General features: G+C 38.9%; 1 protein-coding gene across 7 annotated transcripts in view; it reads right to left on the reverse strand.

Annotated features, from left to right (window-relative positions):
• SMARCA4 (SWI/SNF related BAF chromatin remodeling complex subunit ATPase 4) overlaps positions 1 to 17,584 on the reverse strand; it is a 106,472-nt gene that overhangs the window by 33,166 nt on the left and 55,722 nt on the right. For all 7 annotated transcript variants that reach the window (XM_081317203.1, XM_081317202.1, XM_081317201.1 and 4 more), the window contains exons 12-22: positions 13,890 to 14,020; positions 12,986 to 13,043; positions 11,855 to 11,973; positions 10,132 to 10,282; positions 9,825 to 9,988; positions 8,721 to 8,787; positions 7,950 to 8,060; positions 6,635 to 6,877; positions 4,683 to 4,796; positions 2,079 to 2,186; positions 946 to 1,032 (exon numbers count right to left, since the gene is read on the reverse strand). In XM_081317203.1, the coding sequence (XP_081173329.1) occupies positions 946 to 1,032; positions 2,079 to 2,186; positions 4,683 to 4,796; positions 6,635 to 6,877; positions 7,950 to 8,060; positions 8,721 to 8,787; positions 9,825 to 9,988; positions 10,132 to 10,282; positions 11,855 to 11,973; positions 12,986 to 13,043; positions 13,890 to 14,020 (1,353 nt within the window). The remainder of the gene's footprint in view (positions 1 to 945; positions 1,033 to 2,078; positions 2,187 to 4,682; positions 4,797 to 6,634; positions 6,878 to 7,949; positions 8,061 to 8,720; positions 8,788 to 9,824; positions 9,989 to 10,131; positions 10,283 to 11,854; positions 11,974 to 12,985; positions 13,044 to 13,889; positions 14,021 to 17,584) is intronic.

The raw sequence follows: 17,584 nt of genomic DNA on the forward strand, positions 1-17,584 counted from the left end.
TTACAAACCAAGGTTTCAGAACATACTGGAGGAAAGGAAGGAGAGTTAAAATAAAGCCATTAACAGAACTTTGGGGAATTGGAGAAGGAGGGAGGCTGTTTAATGAATATCAACAGGCTAGTTCTTCCAACTAAATTGTTTCTCTTGTCTCAAATAATATACACAAAAATAGAGGAAGAATTATTTGATGATCCAAGTGCACTGACTTGGAAAGTTAGTTAGCAAAGGAAGAAAGCTAGAGTAAGACTGAAGGAAACAGAAGCTTTGACCTATTAGAGGGGATGCTATATTACCAATTTGATGTTTGAATATGGTTAAGAATAGATTGCTAGAAATAGTATTATTATAACTAGATAGATAGGATTTGTAATCAGAATATCATATCTTGGTATGAAAAGGGAAATAAGAATATGCTAAGAACTTTGAATAAGGGAAGCTTTTGGTTACCCAAATATAACTTGTTCTGAAGTTATAAATGATTGAGATATTTTGAACATGGATGGGGAATTAAAATTTAAAAAAGCAAAAATAGGATATAGACTGAATAAATGGATATTGGGTGCAAATGCAATTAAGATATGCTTTGGTTAGAAAAGATATTCTATCAAATGTTGATAGGCAATTGTATATTTACTCACAACAATAAGAATTGTATTTGCTTAGTGTGGAAAAATGTCTATTACCAGGAGAGGATGTACTGGAGGGTGTAATATTGGATTTAGTTTGAAGAAGCTTACATGTACCACAGAATCACTAATGGACTTAGTCATCATGTTGTCTATTAGGCACTTGATTGTAAAAATAGAAAATTAATAAAATATTTATTAAAAAAAAAGAAATGGTAGTAATTTATCCACACACATTCCCATTAACTCATCCTTCCACACATTTCCTCCAGCACATTTCTCTTTGCTAGTCTCCTCTTTAACAATGCCACATCTTTACCTCTATATGCTGAAACATATATGGATGGTTGCAGATCTTCCGTAGCTGCATAATAGTGTTCATGAGTGTTTTTGTACCACCTTTGCCCTGCAAGAAAAAGTGTGAAAAATATTGAAGGCAAACTATTTACAGCAGAGGTCCTCAACCTTTTGGGCACCAGGGACTGGTTCCATGGAGAAAGGTTTTTCCACGGACCAGAGGGGGCGTGGTTTTGTGTGCTGACTGCATCTTGCAGTTGGGGCTTTGCTTGTTTGTGCGGACTGGTTACTGGCATGCCATGGATCAGTAATGGTCCACGGACTGGGGCTTGGGGACCCCTGATTTATAGCACACCTACATTGCCATGGGTCTCTTTCTTCCACACTGTTCAAACCACAGAGCAAATGTTGGACAGTTATAGCTATATGTGTACGACAACGAAAAAGGAGCCAGACATAGGATATTCAAAGTATTAAGCTTCGTTTTAGGGTTGTCTTGTTTTGCTATTTTTTGGGTGCGGCTGAAGTTCTCATTACATAAACTAAGCACACGAAGTATTTGAGGAAGGTGTATAAATCTGTATTAACTTTTTTATGGTCCACAAATTTCTTCTAAGAATCTCTTATCATATTGCACTCGCTATCCAGAAACATCATTTGAAAGGGATTTCATGGAGGATCTCAAAGGATGAATGCTACAGCAGGAGAACCCAACCACTTCAAATTTGGGGGCAAATGAATGTTTTAAGCACTGTGCTTTAAAATACTGTTATGATCAGAAATTAATAATTTGTACATCAATGGAGTGCTATTGCTAATCCAAATATTTGGTTGCATTTGACTATACTTCATTCTGAACACTCCACATATTAGAAACTTAAACCTCCCATGCTGGCTCCATTTTCTATCTGCTGTCCCTTTCCAGGATGGGATCACAAGCCAATTATCTAATGTGGAGTCCCTCTGTGAACTAGCTGAAGCCAGCCATCGAAAGACCCAACCATTATGTCCTGTCTTGAGCTCCAAAAAAGAAGTAATCCGACTGGTTGGGGATGCTGAAAGTTGTAGTCCAGTACAGGAAAGTAATAAATCAGTCCAACAAAAGAATGGCCACTCTTTTTTTCACAGTAGGGTAAAAAAATCTGCTCTCCAAACCTTTTTGTCTTTCTCAGATCCATCTGTAAGCAGCACTCCCTTTGCTTGCATGTGCCTATAAAGCACTCTTTGTAATGCAGACATATCACACTTAATAACATATTCTACCTGTTTGGAAGAGAGAAGACACATGGATTCATTAAAGTGCAAACTGTTTTTATGCTGCATGGAATCCAACATTATGCTGGTGGTTGACATTTGGGGCTTCTTCAAATTTTTGATATATTTAAGCAGCTCCTTTAAAATTTATTTGGATAGGGATGTAGCTTTGCTGTAGAGCACAGTGCATGAATCAAACTCCAGATTAAATCTCCATAGTTCTTAGGCAGAGCTGAAAATATACACTGGATTAATGTACTAGCATTTATGTATATCTATAATATTCTCATTTTATTTTGTTTCCAATCTGAGTAGATGTGGAAAATAGGATCCTGGTATCTAGATGACAATTTGTAAAGACTTTGTCAGAAAGGCCAATTAATTATGCATTTAATCAGGACAAGCATCCTTTTCAACCTTAAATGCCATATTCCTTAAGACCACCTTTCTGGATGCTGCAGGTTAATAGTGAACAGGGTCAAAGAAAAAGTGAAATAGGATATCTATACTCATTTCTTAAAAATACTCATAAAAGTATGCATGCATACACATGAATACTCATTCTTAATGCCATAATTAGGCTTGAACCTTATCTTTTCAAGTATCTTCTAGATAGGACATAGAGCTTAAAAAAAGAAAAAATAACTTTTCTGTCTCTAGCTTGTCTCTCTAATTCTGACATCTTTTTCCTTGTGCAATATTGAGTGATAGAAGAAAAGTTTCCACAGGGGGAGAAAGAGGACAGAGAGAAGAAGCTGAACTAGGAGATCATACTCTAGAAGATAAGCCCTGTGGACGACATTTGGCAATATGCCAGAAGCAGCCACTACTACATTAAATAATAAACATGAATTCAACAAAAGGCTTTGTGAATAGCTTTGAAATCAATTGAAGTAAAATAGTTTACATATTTTATACATTAATATATTGTTAGTGGACGCCTGGACAAATGTGGGAGAGGATGTTTCTGAGTCGATCTGAAGAAGGGGAAGCAATATAAAAAAGTTTGAGAAGATTTGAGGTGCATCTATTTTGAGACCCTTTAGTTCGTTTTTCCTCTGGACAGTGTAATCTAGTTGGATTAATTTCTTGCAGCTGTGCAAGCAGCAGCAGACACAATTTTCATAATAATCACAATCCGTCATAGTACACGGACCATAGTAGCTGGTCATCCCAAATCCACTTAATTTGATCATCTTTTGCAGGCATTTCTAAAATGAGATTCTAGAAGGTCAAAAACCCATAATTGCCAATTCATTTGGAGGATCTGTTAGGAGCCATTCTGTTGGATTTCTAATATTCTATTTTTATATAGCAAGACAAATGGATTGCAGATGTCAGACCAAATATAATTATTAACTTGAACATGGAAAAAGTAGCATTTTCTCCAAAAGGTTAACAAGAACTAGAAAAAAATTTCTGATTGGAAAATCCCCTAATATCTCTAAAATATGATATTTCATGTTTGGACGATCAAACTAAAGCAGCTACCAAACTTTCAGGCACTGTGAACACTCTGGTAATGTTGGTTATTTTCATAGGACTATGACAGTATTGACCTAAAGGTAACCCAGTTCTTGTCAAATGTTACAGTGGGTTTCTTGATGAGAATTAGCTTTTAAAAGTCATGAGTTTTGGAGTGGGTGGATGGTTAGGGAGGTAAATAACAGACATATTTGCAATATCATAATGCAAACCCAGCCTCTTTTGTATATGGATGGCAATACCGCATACAAACACATAAGGGGTAGTTTGTCACATGACAACATCATGAAGTGTGTTCTGGTATTCTGATATTATAGTAATGTCCTTTAATGTCTATGGTCAAAGAGATCTAAAATTTGGGAGGGGGGGTGTCGTTATACGTATCAGATGCTTCTGACTTCTCCATCTTAAATCTCTTATCAAAATAGAGATCACTAAGCCAATAAAGTCTTTCTCTACATCTTGCAGATATATACAGAAAAGCAGGAATGCATTTGTTGAAAATGAGACGTCAAACATTTATCGGCAGAGCCCTGACTCTGCCGATATTAACTGGATTCTATGTAGACACTTGCCAGCAAAAAAAGCCCCAACCTTGCTGGCAGAGAAATCAAATGCAGATGAAGGGGCTGCTTACCTCTGACATCCTTAGCAGCAATCTTTTTCTCTCCCACCCCACCCCCCACCCCGCCCCCTATTTAAACAAAGACCAGAACCAACAATTCATCTAGCCTGGCAATACTCTTCATCCTTCCAGATCCAGGTCCTTCTCAGCACTGCTGTTCTAAGCCTTTTTTAAAAATGGGCATTGAGTGGTAATGAACACCGACTCTTCTATTAAGCCTTCTTGAATATCACATCCTAAGCAACCAGACACTTTCTTGACCAACAGAATCTTTTCTAAGAAAATGAAATGGCAGCTATCAGATTTCAAAGGGATCAACAATGATAAGACATTATTTCCATGAGCCAAACAGATTCCACAAAGAATTTGGAATAGTCTCCCGTGTGTATAATTACCTTTTCAGGTAGCTGCGCTTCTACTTCCTTCTTTAATCTTCTCAGTAGGAAGGGGCGCAAAACTTTGTGCAAACGACGGATAATTAGAATAGTTTCTTCCTCATTCAAATCCACCTGTAATCAAAACACACACAAATTCAAGGAAACACCAATATTTAAATATATCTTTCTCCAGTAACAGTAGAAAACTATAGGAATACTTTTAACATGCAGAATAAGAGGAAAAATCTATCATTATAGATCCACACTTATAAAAAACAAAATATTATTTCATTGATTCCTCTCCAGCTTTCTAAACTCAACATATTGCTGGCCCTACAACAATGAATGACCAATTAATTTCAGGAGAGTTGTGTCAAGCCAGATTAGAACTATGGGCTAATATGAGTAAGAAATGCCTAATGTACCAGCAAACATCTCCATCTGATACAGCTGGCTTTAGGTGGCTTTACTGGGACCAGGTAGAATACAGATATGATAAACAAAATAGATCCTACCCATAATTCATTTAGCATTCTAGGTGAAACATAAACTTCAGTTTGTATCTGAGAAAGTATTGAAGTCAAATATAAGGAACATTTTATTTGGGTAGAATCCATGCTTAACACTGAAAAAAATGATTAAACTACTTAGTTTATGTAGCTGCTTTGGGTAACTGCGGTAGCACAACCAGGTGAGAACATCCAATCTTGTTAACAGTAATTTTAAAATTCTTTAGATTTAAATTGTCTGAACTCACACAATTAAAGTACATTTGATCCTTTAAGAGAGGGTAATCTCACAAAAAAATCAACAATCCTGTTCAGAAACAGAACTCTTAAAAAAAAACCTCAACCATAAAATCCCAAGATTTGGGCAATGCTATATTTTACTATTATAATCAGATTATTTGGAGTCATGCACATAGGTTATTATGGTACACTGAGTAATCCACCACAAAGAGTAAGCAAAATCTGTTCTTAAGTGGAACAGACAACCTTGCACACAAGAGAGTGAAAGGTCTGAGGTAGACTGCAATTGTTCAGACAGAACCCACTGGAGGGCTGTGCATTGCTTCATAAGGCCTTGACTGAAGAACAGAATTACCGTATTTTCCGGCGTATAAGATGACCCCCAACTTTTGGGAAGATTTTCAAGATTTTTCGTCTTATACGCCGGAAAATACTTACATGCCAGTTGCCAAGTGTCTGACACAAGCCTGATTCAACCCCGTCTGATGCAGATGGTGCAAAGCCTCCCTTTTGAAGCCCAAAGGGGCTTTTCCTTCCACCCACCCTTTGGAATAAACGCAAGAGCTGCGTTCACAAGACGCGCTCTTCCAGGCCAGACTCTGCAAATGGCATGCCAGAAGCCACAACCACCGCGGGAACTCCGAGTCCCCGCCTTTTGGCAGCCTGCACAGCTGAGCGCAATCCGGCTTTGAGAGCAGATTTGCAGACGGAGCAGCCGCGTGTCAGGAGGCGGTCAGCCAGGCGGGCCCGGAAGACGCGCTGGAGAGCTGGGCTTGGGGCGGCCATGCCGAGGCCGGCTGGCGAGGGCCGCTGCATGGTCTGTGGGCGAGAGGGGTGCCAGGCTGCCAAGTACCGCTGTCCATACTGCCAGGATAGATAGCGGATAGCAGGGCGCGCTCTGCTTATGCTCAGATACCGCTTGGGTGAGGGTGAGGGGCTTCCTGCCGCTCACGGGGTCTGGCGTTTGCAAGGGGGAGGGGAAGGGGCTTAGAGGCTCTTGGGGGTGGGAAGGGAGAGTCACGTTGGAGGGAGGACTGGACTAAGGAGGCTTGAAGTTGCTTTGGAAGAACGGGGACACTCGATTGATTTATGGTTTTTTTCCCCGGCGTATAAGACGACTGGGCGTATAAGACGACCCCCCAACTTTTGAGAAGATTTTCATGGGTTAAAAAGTCGTCTTATACGCCGGAAAATACGATAGATGTTTCTTTCAGCACTTACCTTTTCTCCAGTCATGGCAAATGGAGCATTAAACCACTGTTCAAATGTGCTACAACTCTTGAAGATAGTTGGAAGGAGGAAATTGAGCAGAGCCCATAATTCTGGTAGCTTATTTTGTAGTGGAGTTCCTGTCAGCAGCAAACGACGTGGGGCTACGTAGTGTGTATTCAGAACCTGGGTTAGCTTGCAATGGTGATTCTTCATCCGGTGACCTTCATCAACAATCATGTACTTCCAACGAATCTGACAATACCAGTTGGCAGCTGTAAGGATTTGCCTGAATTCCAGAATATAAGCTTCTTCCCCCAGGACACATTCTCATTTAAAGACACAGTTAGGCTGTCCGAGCTAGGTTGCTATTGATTTTGACTTAAAAATGTTATTAAGTAAACTATATATTCTGAGAGGAGTGAAATAGGAATCCTCAACATGCCGTTTATTTATATATTCTGTATCACAGATGCTACACAAATATTAAACAAGGAAAAATAAAATCATCTCATTTATACAGGCTATAGTTAAACACTATTTTTAGAATAACTCAAACTCATAAAGATCACTCATTTATTATTTGGTAGATTTGGGGACTGGCAAACAACTACAGTTCCACAGTTTGCCAAAACTAGACTTAGTTGAGAGGTTGCATGATCCTTGAATTTAATCACAGTCATGAAATTGTGAATCAGTTATTACAAACCAATCTGAAAAATTGTTGGAATGCTGCTAAATGACCTGCAGAAAATTAGCAGAAGCACCTCCAACACACATTTTCACATATTCCACCCACTTCCTGCCTCCTCCCACCTTCCACACCCAAACTGGTAATAGTCTAAAGTAAAATAAAATCTGCTTGATTTCTGATGATTAGACAAACATGCCCATGTTATCCTCTTGGTAACAACATGGAATTGATTTGCCATTGATCTCTTTCAGGATGGTTTCACAACTTCCCAGGCTAAACTTTAAGCACTCAAAGTACACATAAAATATATTGACATTTAGGATTGGGACACAAATCATGCTTGCCTGTGTAACCCACAGACAATGTATATTAATGCTGTTTTCTTATTGCTGGCTGTCATTCTATGATTGCATATTTATATATTTATGTATTTTTCTGTTGTTCTAAATCAATGTTTGTCAAAATTTTGCAACTTTTCCCCCTAGTCAGCATGGGAGTTGAGGTCCACATATCTTAAACCTGCCAAGTTTGAAAAACACTGTTCTAAATCAATTTCTTCTCAGTTGCCTTTTAAGAAAGAAAAAATAAACAGAACCACATAAATAAAAGAATATAGGACCAGGGAAATCTCACTTTTGCAAGAATGTGTTTATCTTTGATGATATATTCATATGTAGTAAGCAAAACATTAAACTTTCCACTTCGAAGCTGAGGTACAAATGCCCGTCTTGCAGCTGGAGAGCCCTAAAAAAAGCACACATACACACAAAACCTAAAATATGTTTTGACATTTAATCTATGCTCTTTATACCATGTATGACCATGAAATGAATTGACTGATCTATCTTATAAACTTTCCACATGATAGGTAAACAAATCAATAGCCCAGAGAAGGATAAAGAATTAAACTTCACAGGGTTTTTTGTAGATGACTAGGCTGAGCCCGAGGGAGGGGTCGAACGCACTATAAGTCATGAATCCCTGAGCAACCGCAAGAGATTTCAGTCTCGTGCACCTTGAATGCCTCTCTTATCTCCAGCACATTTCCCTTAATGGCCAGTTAGCCAGATTCTTGTAAAGAGATTAAGCTTGAAATAAACTGTAATTTCCTGGGCGCTTGACAATTTTGGAAAGAGGAATAAGCTTTGTGGGGCTGGCTAAACAGTTTGAGAAACAAACATGAAAAATAAAAAAAAAGAATGGAAAATCTGAAGGGAAAAGGGAAGCAGAGGTCAGGAACTAAAAAGCTGACTGGAGGTGGAAGATCTGATGAAGATATTCAGCCCTTACACAGGGGTGATACAGCAATGAGATACTTTTATCCATTACATCCAAGGACAGAGGATAGCACTAAAAACTTCAGATGATGAAAGAGTATATGAAAATCTCAATTTTTATACTTACCTTATATGAGACTTTAACCACAGAAGGAGCCCACTTATCAAATTCATAGGCCCAATTTGATAGAGTTCTAAAACAGAAAAGAGTGAAAATTCCATTTTATAAAAATTATCTTCTTATTTCTTTCAAGAATTAAGTTAAATCTCATAACCATAATATCTTTAATGAATAAAAACTGCACCCAAACTTATTTTAAATTAATAATTTATTTCAATAGAAGATGGAAAAAGATGACTATCAGTAAATAAATAAAACATTAACAATTATAAAACTTAAAACTCATTATTTCATTAATTAATTAAGGTATATAACTAAGTTAATTGTATTATTTTAAGAAATAACTAAAAACTCTATAAAGCTATAAACATAAAAGTTAATATTGGCTTCACCAATATTTGTCATTCTTCGAAAAAGAAGCAACTTTTTAGAAGTGTAACACAAACTTGCAGTCATATCTGTTGACTGATCAGATGAAACCTACCAGTGTTATACATTTTTTCCATACAGCTGCTTTTATTTAACTAAATGAATTAAATTATTTCACTCTTACAAAATTAATGTATATTAAATAACTATATGAAACACAAATGATTAAGTTATTTAAAATCTTTGGTTGCAAATTCTTGATAGTTAAATTCCTTATGGCATTTCAAGTAAAGCATTAGTTCAAAGGGTTTTTATTTCTCAAAGGTTTTACCCACTCCCTTTCTAACTGTGTCATTTAAAAAACAATAACACTTGAATGGGCCAGTCAGGTCAGGGGTAGGCTTCTCAACCACAGTCAGTGAACACCAGAATGTGTAATGCCTGAACCAAACTTGTAAATTTACTCATTTATAATAAAAATGCTCAGACATTTGTTGCTGTCATTGTTAAACTTTGTCATCTTTTTATTGCCCACTCTCTGGAACTGTTGCTGTAGCACATCACATGCTGCTTTTGTTGCCCTGGATGTTTCAGTCACATGCCCCTTATTTATTTTAAAGTTTTATTTATTTTTCCTATTAAATTGGATCCCACTAACACTTCAATCAGTACACAGTAACAGTGCTTTTTCACAGATACAGAAGGTTCAGAGTTGCCCACCTGTCTTCAAGGTATACTTACGACAGAGGTACTATAATGAGGAAGGGTCCGTTGATTCGTTTGTGCTCCATGAGGTATGTAATTAAAGCAATGGTCTGGATTGTCTTACCCAGGCCCATTTCGTCGGCCAGAATACCATTGAGATTATTATTGTACAATGATACCAGCCACTCTAAACCTTTGATCTGTGGGCGGGAAAAAGAAACACAAGGACATTACAGGGCCTACAGAGAGAAAATGGTGGTCTTGTTCTACAGAGCAGCTCAAAATACTGAATTTCCACATCCAAGCAAAGCCAAGCAATAAGGACTTACTCTCTGACTCTTACCTGATACTGTTTGAGGACACCGTTCACCATGAGGGATGACTGTTTGTCTACCCTTTCAGTGACTGCATGAGCCACAGCATAGTAAGACTGCAACCCCCTTGCCAGGGCTTGAGACACACCATACTCGTCATCAACATCTTGCTTGGCATTCCTATGAAAAGGTTTCAAGGGAATGAGAAAGGTAGAACAGGAGTGTTAACCTTACTGGCAGTACAACTGCTATCTCAGGAGAGTTTAAAGATTAATTCTTGCTAGGTGTGGGGGAGCAGGAAACCCACCCCCCCCAAGAATTGACTTATCTTTTGGGGTTTAATTGTGTATGTATGTTCTTTTTTGGGGGGAAAAAGTTTAGAAAAACCAATTGACAGAACATCCCTCCTTGCTACCATTTATTTTAGGGGCAGAGCCGTGAAGGTTTACATTCTCTACTTTAGTTCTGAGGCTTCACTTTCTTAGAAAAATTCTGTTTGGGCTTTTGGACAACTGGGAGCTCAGACCTGCTCTGGATTCATCGTCTCCTGTTTGGGATAGATAGGACTAAAGCTCTAGCTTTCTGAAAGGCAAAGGGGTGCCAGTAACATAATGGGGAATGTAACAGCTAAATTCAATATCACACTATTGATTCTTTCTTTCAGGATCATTCAAGAATCTGTTTCCCTTTTGGGTGACTGATTGGAATCTCCAATGAAGTTGCCCGGCTCCAGGCTGATTGTGCCTGGAACTTTTGAATAATACCTGAAGCTGGGAATATTTCCCATCTCTGTCTACTAGAGTCTTCCGTCCTTCTGTCTTTCAGAAAGGCCTGGGGAAGAACCAGAGAATTCAGATGGTCTTGGTGGGAACTGCTCCACTTCTAGGAAGGAAAGCTTGGTCCTTGTTGCTAGGCGACACATGTTCTCCTTATGGTAACCATGGAACCATTAAAGAGTGGCAGCCAGAAAGGAATTTTTTTTCCTTATTCTCTTCAAACCTTCCCAAATCAACAATGCCTTTATTATGTATAATTACAAAATTGTTTTTATTTATTATTGCTTGCTAAGGAGGGTTGCTATCAGGGGAAAGAAGGTGTCTGTAATCAGAACCTAGGATCCACAGCAGCATCTATTTCTGCATTAATATGAAGATAGAGAAGAAGAGCAATGCCTGGGATAGCACCTTTTTTAATTGTTACCCTACTACAGTACTAGAGAAACTATGCAATTGTGCTTAGCCATTTTGCTACTCTTTTGCAATATAGAATCAAGGAGGGGAGGGGCGAGATAAGGTACCTTATCTCTTACTTTTTCTGCCATTTTGTATTTTGCCAGGCTATAATCCCCTAGGGCAGAGGTCCCCAAACTTTTGGGCACCAGGGACCAGTTCCGTGGTTTTTCCGTGGACTGGAGAGTGTGTGGTTGTGTGCTGCCTGCATCCAGTGAATGGGGCTTTGCTTATTTGTGCAGATCGGTTGCTGGCATGCCGCGGCCCAGTACTGGTTCACAGACTGGGGGTTGGGGACCCCTGTCCTAGGGACTCTTCCCCCTAGGGAACCAAGGGGAAGGCAACCCCCTGAGGGGCTTTCAAATTCTACTCTTTCCAATGCAGAAAATGGGTCTTTTCCAGTGTGAGCTGCCCTCCTTCACTTAAGAGAGATGTTCCATATGCATCCACCCTCCTTTTTCACCTCTATTTAAAGAGAATGCCAAAAGAAGCAGCTGACAAAAAAACACCATATGAGTCTTACTCAATAATGTGCCTTGCATCCACTTCTGATACATCATCACTGTCTGGATCTGGAATCTTTTTCTTCTCCTCTACAGGCAGAGCAGGCTGAGCAGGCTGAGGTTGTTCTTCCTCTTCCTCCTGCCACAAACCAAAGTAACTTAATGAAACTTGCAATATCTTGGGACTGAAGGATCACCCCATTGGTTTTGATCATTTGTCTTCTCCATCTAGATGCTAGCAGCAGCAGCAGCAGCCAAAAAAAAGAGGGGGGGGGGGGCTACAGGGTTATTCATTCCCTTTAAATGTTTCTTTTTAAGCTGCCTGTTATAAGAATTTTCTAACATTTGGTCCCTGGATATTCATGTTCTCTTCTTTCCACATCATCCCCCTTTTTTGGGTGGCATTTTTAGACAGAAAACCTGCAGAAATAGGGACCATCCAATTGTAATTTATCTCAAAAAATTGTCAGTGTGTTTTTGGATGAAGATTGGGGTAAAAACTAAGAACAATTCAAATCACCTTCAGTTCCTCACTGTACAACCATTAACCAAACCAAAGGGGAAACGCTTTACATTAAATGACTGCATTAGAAGCAATATAGTCTTAATTAAGAAATTAGACTGCAGAAAGATTTATACCATTATATTCCCACAGAAAAGGATGTATCTTAGATTTTGTGTGTGTGTGTCTCTAATTATCTTTTGTGATCAGAGATACAGATAGACAACAGTACAGGCTCTCTCTGCACTGTTTTTGCTTAAAGGTTCAGCTATGTTTGCTAGAATTTTGTTTCTCCTTTACTCATTTCCCACATGTAACTGCTCACATGCATCTCCACTTATAATGGTCCAATGCAAGGAGAAGAATTACTCACTGGAGATACAGTTTAATTTTGCTGGACTGATTAATACTGTACTGAAGTGAAAACAGCAAAATGTAATGGGAAGTAGGAACCGTTAATTAAGTTCTCTTTTCCTGATGATAAGACAAGAAGGCCCTATCTGAAAATAAGTAAGATTAGATAAAACACATCAAATGGTTCTTAACAAAATTCTTTTCAATGCAGGATAAAAGATGCTTCAAATATAGCACATATGTCTGATTTTGATCTAAAACAGATCAAATCGATCAAGAGAACATTCCTCCTCACCTCTTCTTCCTCCTCTGATCCGCTTTCTTCGCTGTCAGATCTTGGTGCTACTTCATATCTATTTAAATAATTATGAAATTGTGAATTATTATAGAGAAATACCTCTAATAAGCCAAGTCAGTTAGAATCACTCCTTCCTTCAGAATTATTTGGAAACTGGGAGAAAGATGAAGGAAGAAGGAAGGAAAAAGAAAGATGAATTCAGTTTTGTCTAATGGTTAAGATACTGGGCTAGAAATTTTTTATTTTTTTATTTATTTTAATTCCATTTATATCCCGCCCTTCTCCGAAGACTCAGGGCGGCTTACAAGCTTAGCAGAAATATGAATTCTAGTCCCAAATTAGCCATGAAAGCTGACTGGGTGACTTGGTCTCTCTGTCTCCAAAGGGGAAGGTCAAATGGTCTCTGGGCGAATGTGCAGGGACGAAGGGCGAGGTATGGAGGGCCAGGGGCCCATTGCCCGTGGAGAATGGCCATGGAAAGACCAGCGGAGGAGGAAAGCTGGCTGTAAATGGGCTGAGATGGGTGGCTGGGGGCGAAGGAGACGCTGTCAAGGGTCCATGCCTAAATGTCCTAAACCGCCATCGTCATGTGTTTGTGAGCTTCCTCTTCACCTGGAAAGTTTAAGAGCTCTTATTCATCCCTGAATTGATCTAATCTCTTTTGAAAATCTAAAGTCTGGTAAACTGAGGTGCTAGCTTGCCTTGATAACAGGCTAGCTTGCTGAGACTCCAGACACAGAGTCCACTCTAGCAACACATACAGGCGACAGTCTTCACAAGCTTGAGGGCACCCACCCCAGAACATTGCTATGATTTTTTTTTTAAAAAATGCACAGAATAGACATATTGCATGTCACTTTTCTTGAGGAAAATATAACAATGAATTCTGCAAGCTACTGACCCAGGATTCATTTCTAACCAGGTATCCAGCTGTCCAGCCTTTGGGGCATCTGTGCCAGTAAGAATTTTCCCACTTTCAACATGAATCACTTTCACAGGGAGGTCACTCATTTGGCTGGTTTCATCTAAAGGCTGAAGAAATACAATAAGATATTAAAAATGTATTTTTCACATAAAGTATGATTCTAAAATATCTCATCAGTAGAGAAATAATAATTGGTATAGATTGCAAGATTTATTTAAAGGTTCATTTAATCTTTAATAAAACAAAGATGGAATCTTTTGATCTCCTCCTTGGTCAGAAATACCTAAATGGTTTCAATTAACTGCAATTTAAGTTGTTTAGTTCAAAAGAAATGACAAAAAGAAAAAGGAATCCTCAGAAACCATGACTGAATCTGAAAGGTTTGTAACAGAACATTCAGAACACCTGCTAGGGTTCATTCGTAAGTTGTTACCAAAATATGATTCAGAAGCAAAGATTAAATCGATGCACAGTTTAAACAGGGCAACTGATACGCAACAGTGGGACTATCAGTGGAAGATAAATATCAAATTCACTGTGAGGAGAAATTCATACTAGGCGAAAACAAATGCACAATGTTTTTGTTGGCTTATTATACCAGTGTTGATTACCAAAATAGATATTTCATTTTTCTTAAAAACTGTTGCAAATGCAATAATCAGGTTGGATAATGTTTTCTTGCTTTTTGGTAATTGTTCAAAATTGAACAACTCTGGAAGATGTTTCATCATAGGAAAGGAACAGCTTTATACTTTGTTTCTTTCTGGAAATACACACAATTTCTTTCTTAGAAGAATGACAGGTTACATTATGGGAGTATTAATGTCAAAGTAACTTTGAATTTAAAAAACAAGTCTGATCCTGAATTTAAATCAACCTAGAAACCATTTATTGATTATAACTCTGCATACAACATCAGGCTTTAAAATACCAGATTTTCTGCCCATTCCATAAGCAAGTTTGCCTGGTTCATTATAACACAGCCAGATTTTCTGAGCTTAGAGAGAAAATTCTATTATTGCTTATTCTGACTGATGTTTTTCTATAATATGGGCTGCCATTTTAATTAATTTCTTTGTTAAAAATTTTCTTGATTAATTAAAAGCTGCAATACCCCAAAATAAGATTGTCAGTGGCTTTATTACAAAATATTGACTAGATTTAATAATGGTTTAAAAGTGCTAAATATATACTTTTGTATACAGTAATACTGTCACTTTAATATAGCACTTTTCTTCTTTTAACTTTTTTCTTGGCTGTGTTTCCAAATATCTGTTAAAATAATTTTTAAAAGAATAAAATGCATCTTGAAGAGGAAGCAGAGGGGAAAATGGCATTGCTTAAGTGTAATTGTAAACCCAAAGGTGCTTTTTCCAAGAGGCAACTGGACTTTCTTGTTTTTCTTTGAAGATATTTTGCTTCTCATCCACAAAGCTTCTTCAGTTCTGACAGGAAGGTGGGGAATGGAAGGATTTATACTCCTTGCAGACAGTTGGTCATTTGCATTCTTTTAGAGTTGTTGAAGCCACCTGGAGGTTTATTTGTGTCATCAGGGCCACCTGAATAGTTCAAATGTGTGTGGAGCCTTCTTGGCTGCAGGATGTTTTCTGCCCTGTGTCCTTTCACTGTTGAAGACAGGCGCAGACTGTTGGGGATGAGTCTGTGTGGTCTGAATCTCAAACTGAAGTGCAAATGGTTCCTGTAGTGTGCAATGTTTTCTGGCAATCTGTTCATACTCCTGCACTATTCGAAGGATGTTCATCCCAAAGTTTATAGCTAAATGTCTATGGAGATTCTCAGTCATCCAGATCATGGCTGTCCCAAAGGTCCTTTATCCCTGCCATCCAGTCAGAGCTGAAGAGCTGATGAGAAGCGAAACGTCTTCAAAAAAACAAAAAACAAAAACAAAAACAAGGAAGTCCAGTTGCCTCCTGAAAAAGCACCTTTGGGACAATCTTGACCTGGATGACTGAGAATCTCCATAGACGTGTAACTGTAAACACACCATCAAAAGGTAAGCACTTTTTGTCCTGTGAAGCTGTCTCCAAGGTTCTATTGGTAACATTTGGGAGCAGAGTGCAAACCTTAATACATCTTTGTTAAGTGAGGAGTCATCAAAATGATAAGCAGTCATTTTTAGAACACGTCTTAAGTATTAAGAATACAACTTTAGCAGGGCAAACTAGATCTAGGGAGTTCAGTAGAGCTTATGCCTATGAAGGTGGGAGACTAATACAGTTGCAATCTCATGAAAAAATGGACTTCCAGATGGACAGTTCCTAATATGGCTATATGAAATGTGGCTCTTCCATCTTTCTTTCCTTAACATATATTTTTTTAACTGTCCATATGGGTTGGATAAAGCAATGGGACAGCAGCACAGGTTACACTAGACCAGGGGTAGGCAACTTTGGCTCTTTTATGACTCGTGGACTTCAACTCCCAGAATTCCTGAGCCAGCAAAAATCTATCTTTAACATAGGACCAATACTTACCCATACAACTGAACAGACATTAAAAACACTGCCTGGCTAAGCTGGTACAGTGGGTACCCTGGGCATGCTGTCTATCGCTTAAAAAGTGGCTCATGACTTTCACCAACCATATCCAACCTGTCAGCCCTTAAAAAACAGATTAATTGGATTAACAATTGACTGCCTCAGAAATGTTCCTATGGTAGTTAAGTGTATTATGGGTTCTGTTCCAGTCAGTGTGTTTATTTGCATCTATAGATATTTGCAAACAGGTGCAAATGTTCTTTTCTTCCTTAGACTTTTTATACCACTTTTGCTCCAGGAATTCACAGTGGCATCCACAGCCCTCTTTCCAGTTTTTCCCCCCATAACAATTGTGAAGTAGGCTAGACTGAGAGAGAATGAGTGGCCCAAACTCACACATTGAATACCACTTTCCTTCTATCTGGCAATGTGTAACTGGGCAGTCCTATTTGTTGAAGCTACCGTTTGTGCTTATGATGCTGATGAGTTGATGAAGTATCAGTTTTTGCCAGAATACAGTAATTTCTAATTGATGGGATATTCATAATACAAACTGGACTAGAAAATACGCATTCCTATGAGAATCCAATGGGTGAAACTTTGATCCACCAATTGCAGCCTCTAAAACAATTTTCAACACCAGCTGCTTGCGTCAGTGCATTCCAATTGCTAGTCCAAATAAAAGCAGTTTCCATACCATAAGAAATCAAGTACTCATTGTGGAATAAAATCCATACACACGTTTATAGCCACAATTACCGTATATACTTGAGTATAAGCCGAATTTTTCAGCCCACTTTTTGGGCTGAAAAATTCCACTTCGGCTTATACTCCAGTCAACAAAAAAACTTACCGAGGACTTGTGCGCGGCCGAGGCTTTGGTGCTTCCGGGATCGCGCGCACCTCTCCCAAGCCACCGCCGTCCGGAGACCTGCCGAAGTTTGGGGAGGTTTGGGGAGGTGCCCAAACCTCCCCAAACGTCGGCAGGTCTCCGGACCTCCGCGCCCTGCCTGCCTGCTTCTTTCCGCAGCGGAAAGAAGCAGGCAGGCAGGGCGCGGAGGTCCGGAGACCTGCTGACGTTTGGGGAGGTTTGGGGAGCTGTGCGCGCACCTCCCCAAACCTCCCCAAACTTCGGCAGGTCTCCGGACGGCGGCGGCTTGGGAGAGGTGCGCG

This window comes from Vipera berus (assembly GCF_964194415.1).
Source record: "Vipera berus genome assembly, chromosome: 2".
NCBI classification, from domain to species: Eukaryota; Metazoa; Chordata; class Lepidosauria; order Squamata; family Viperidae; genus Vipera; species Vipera berus.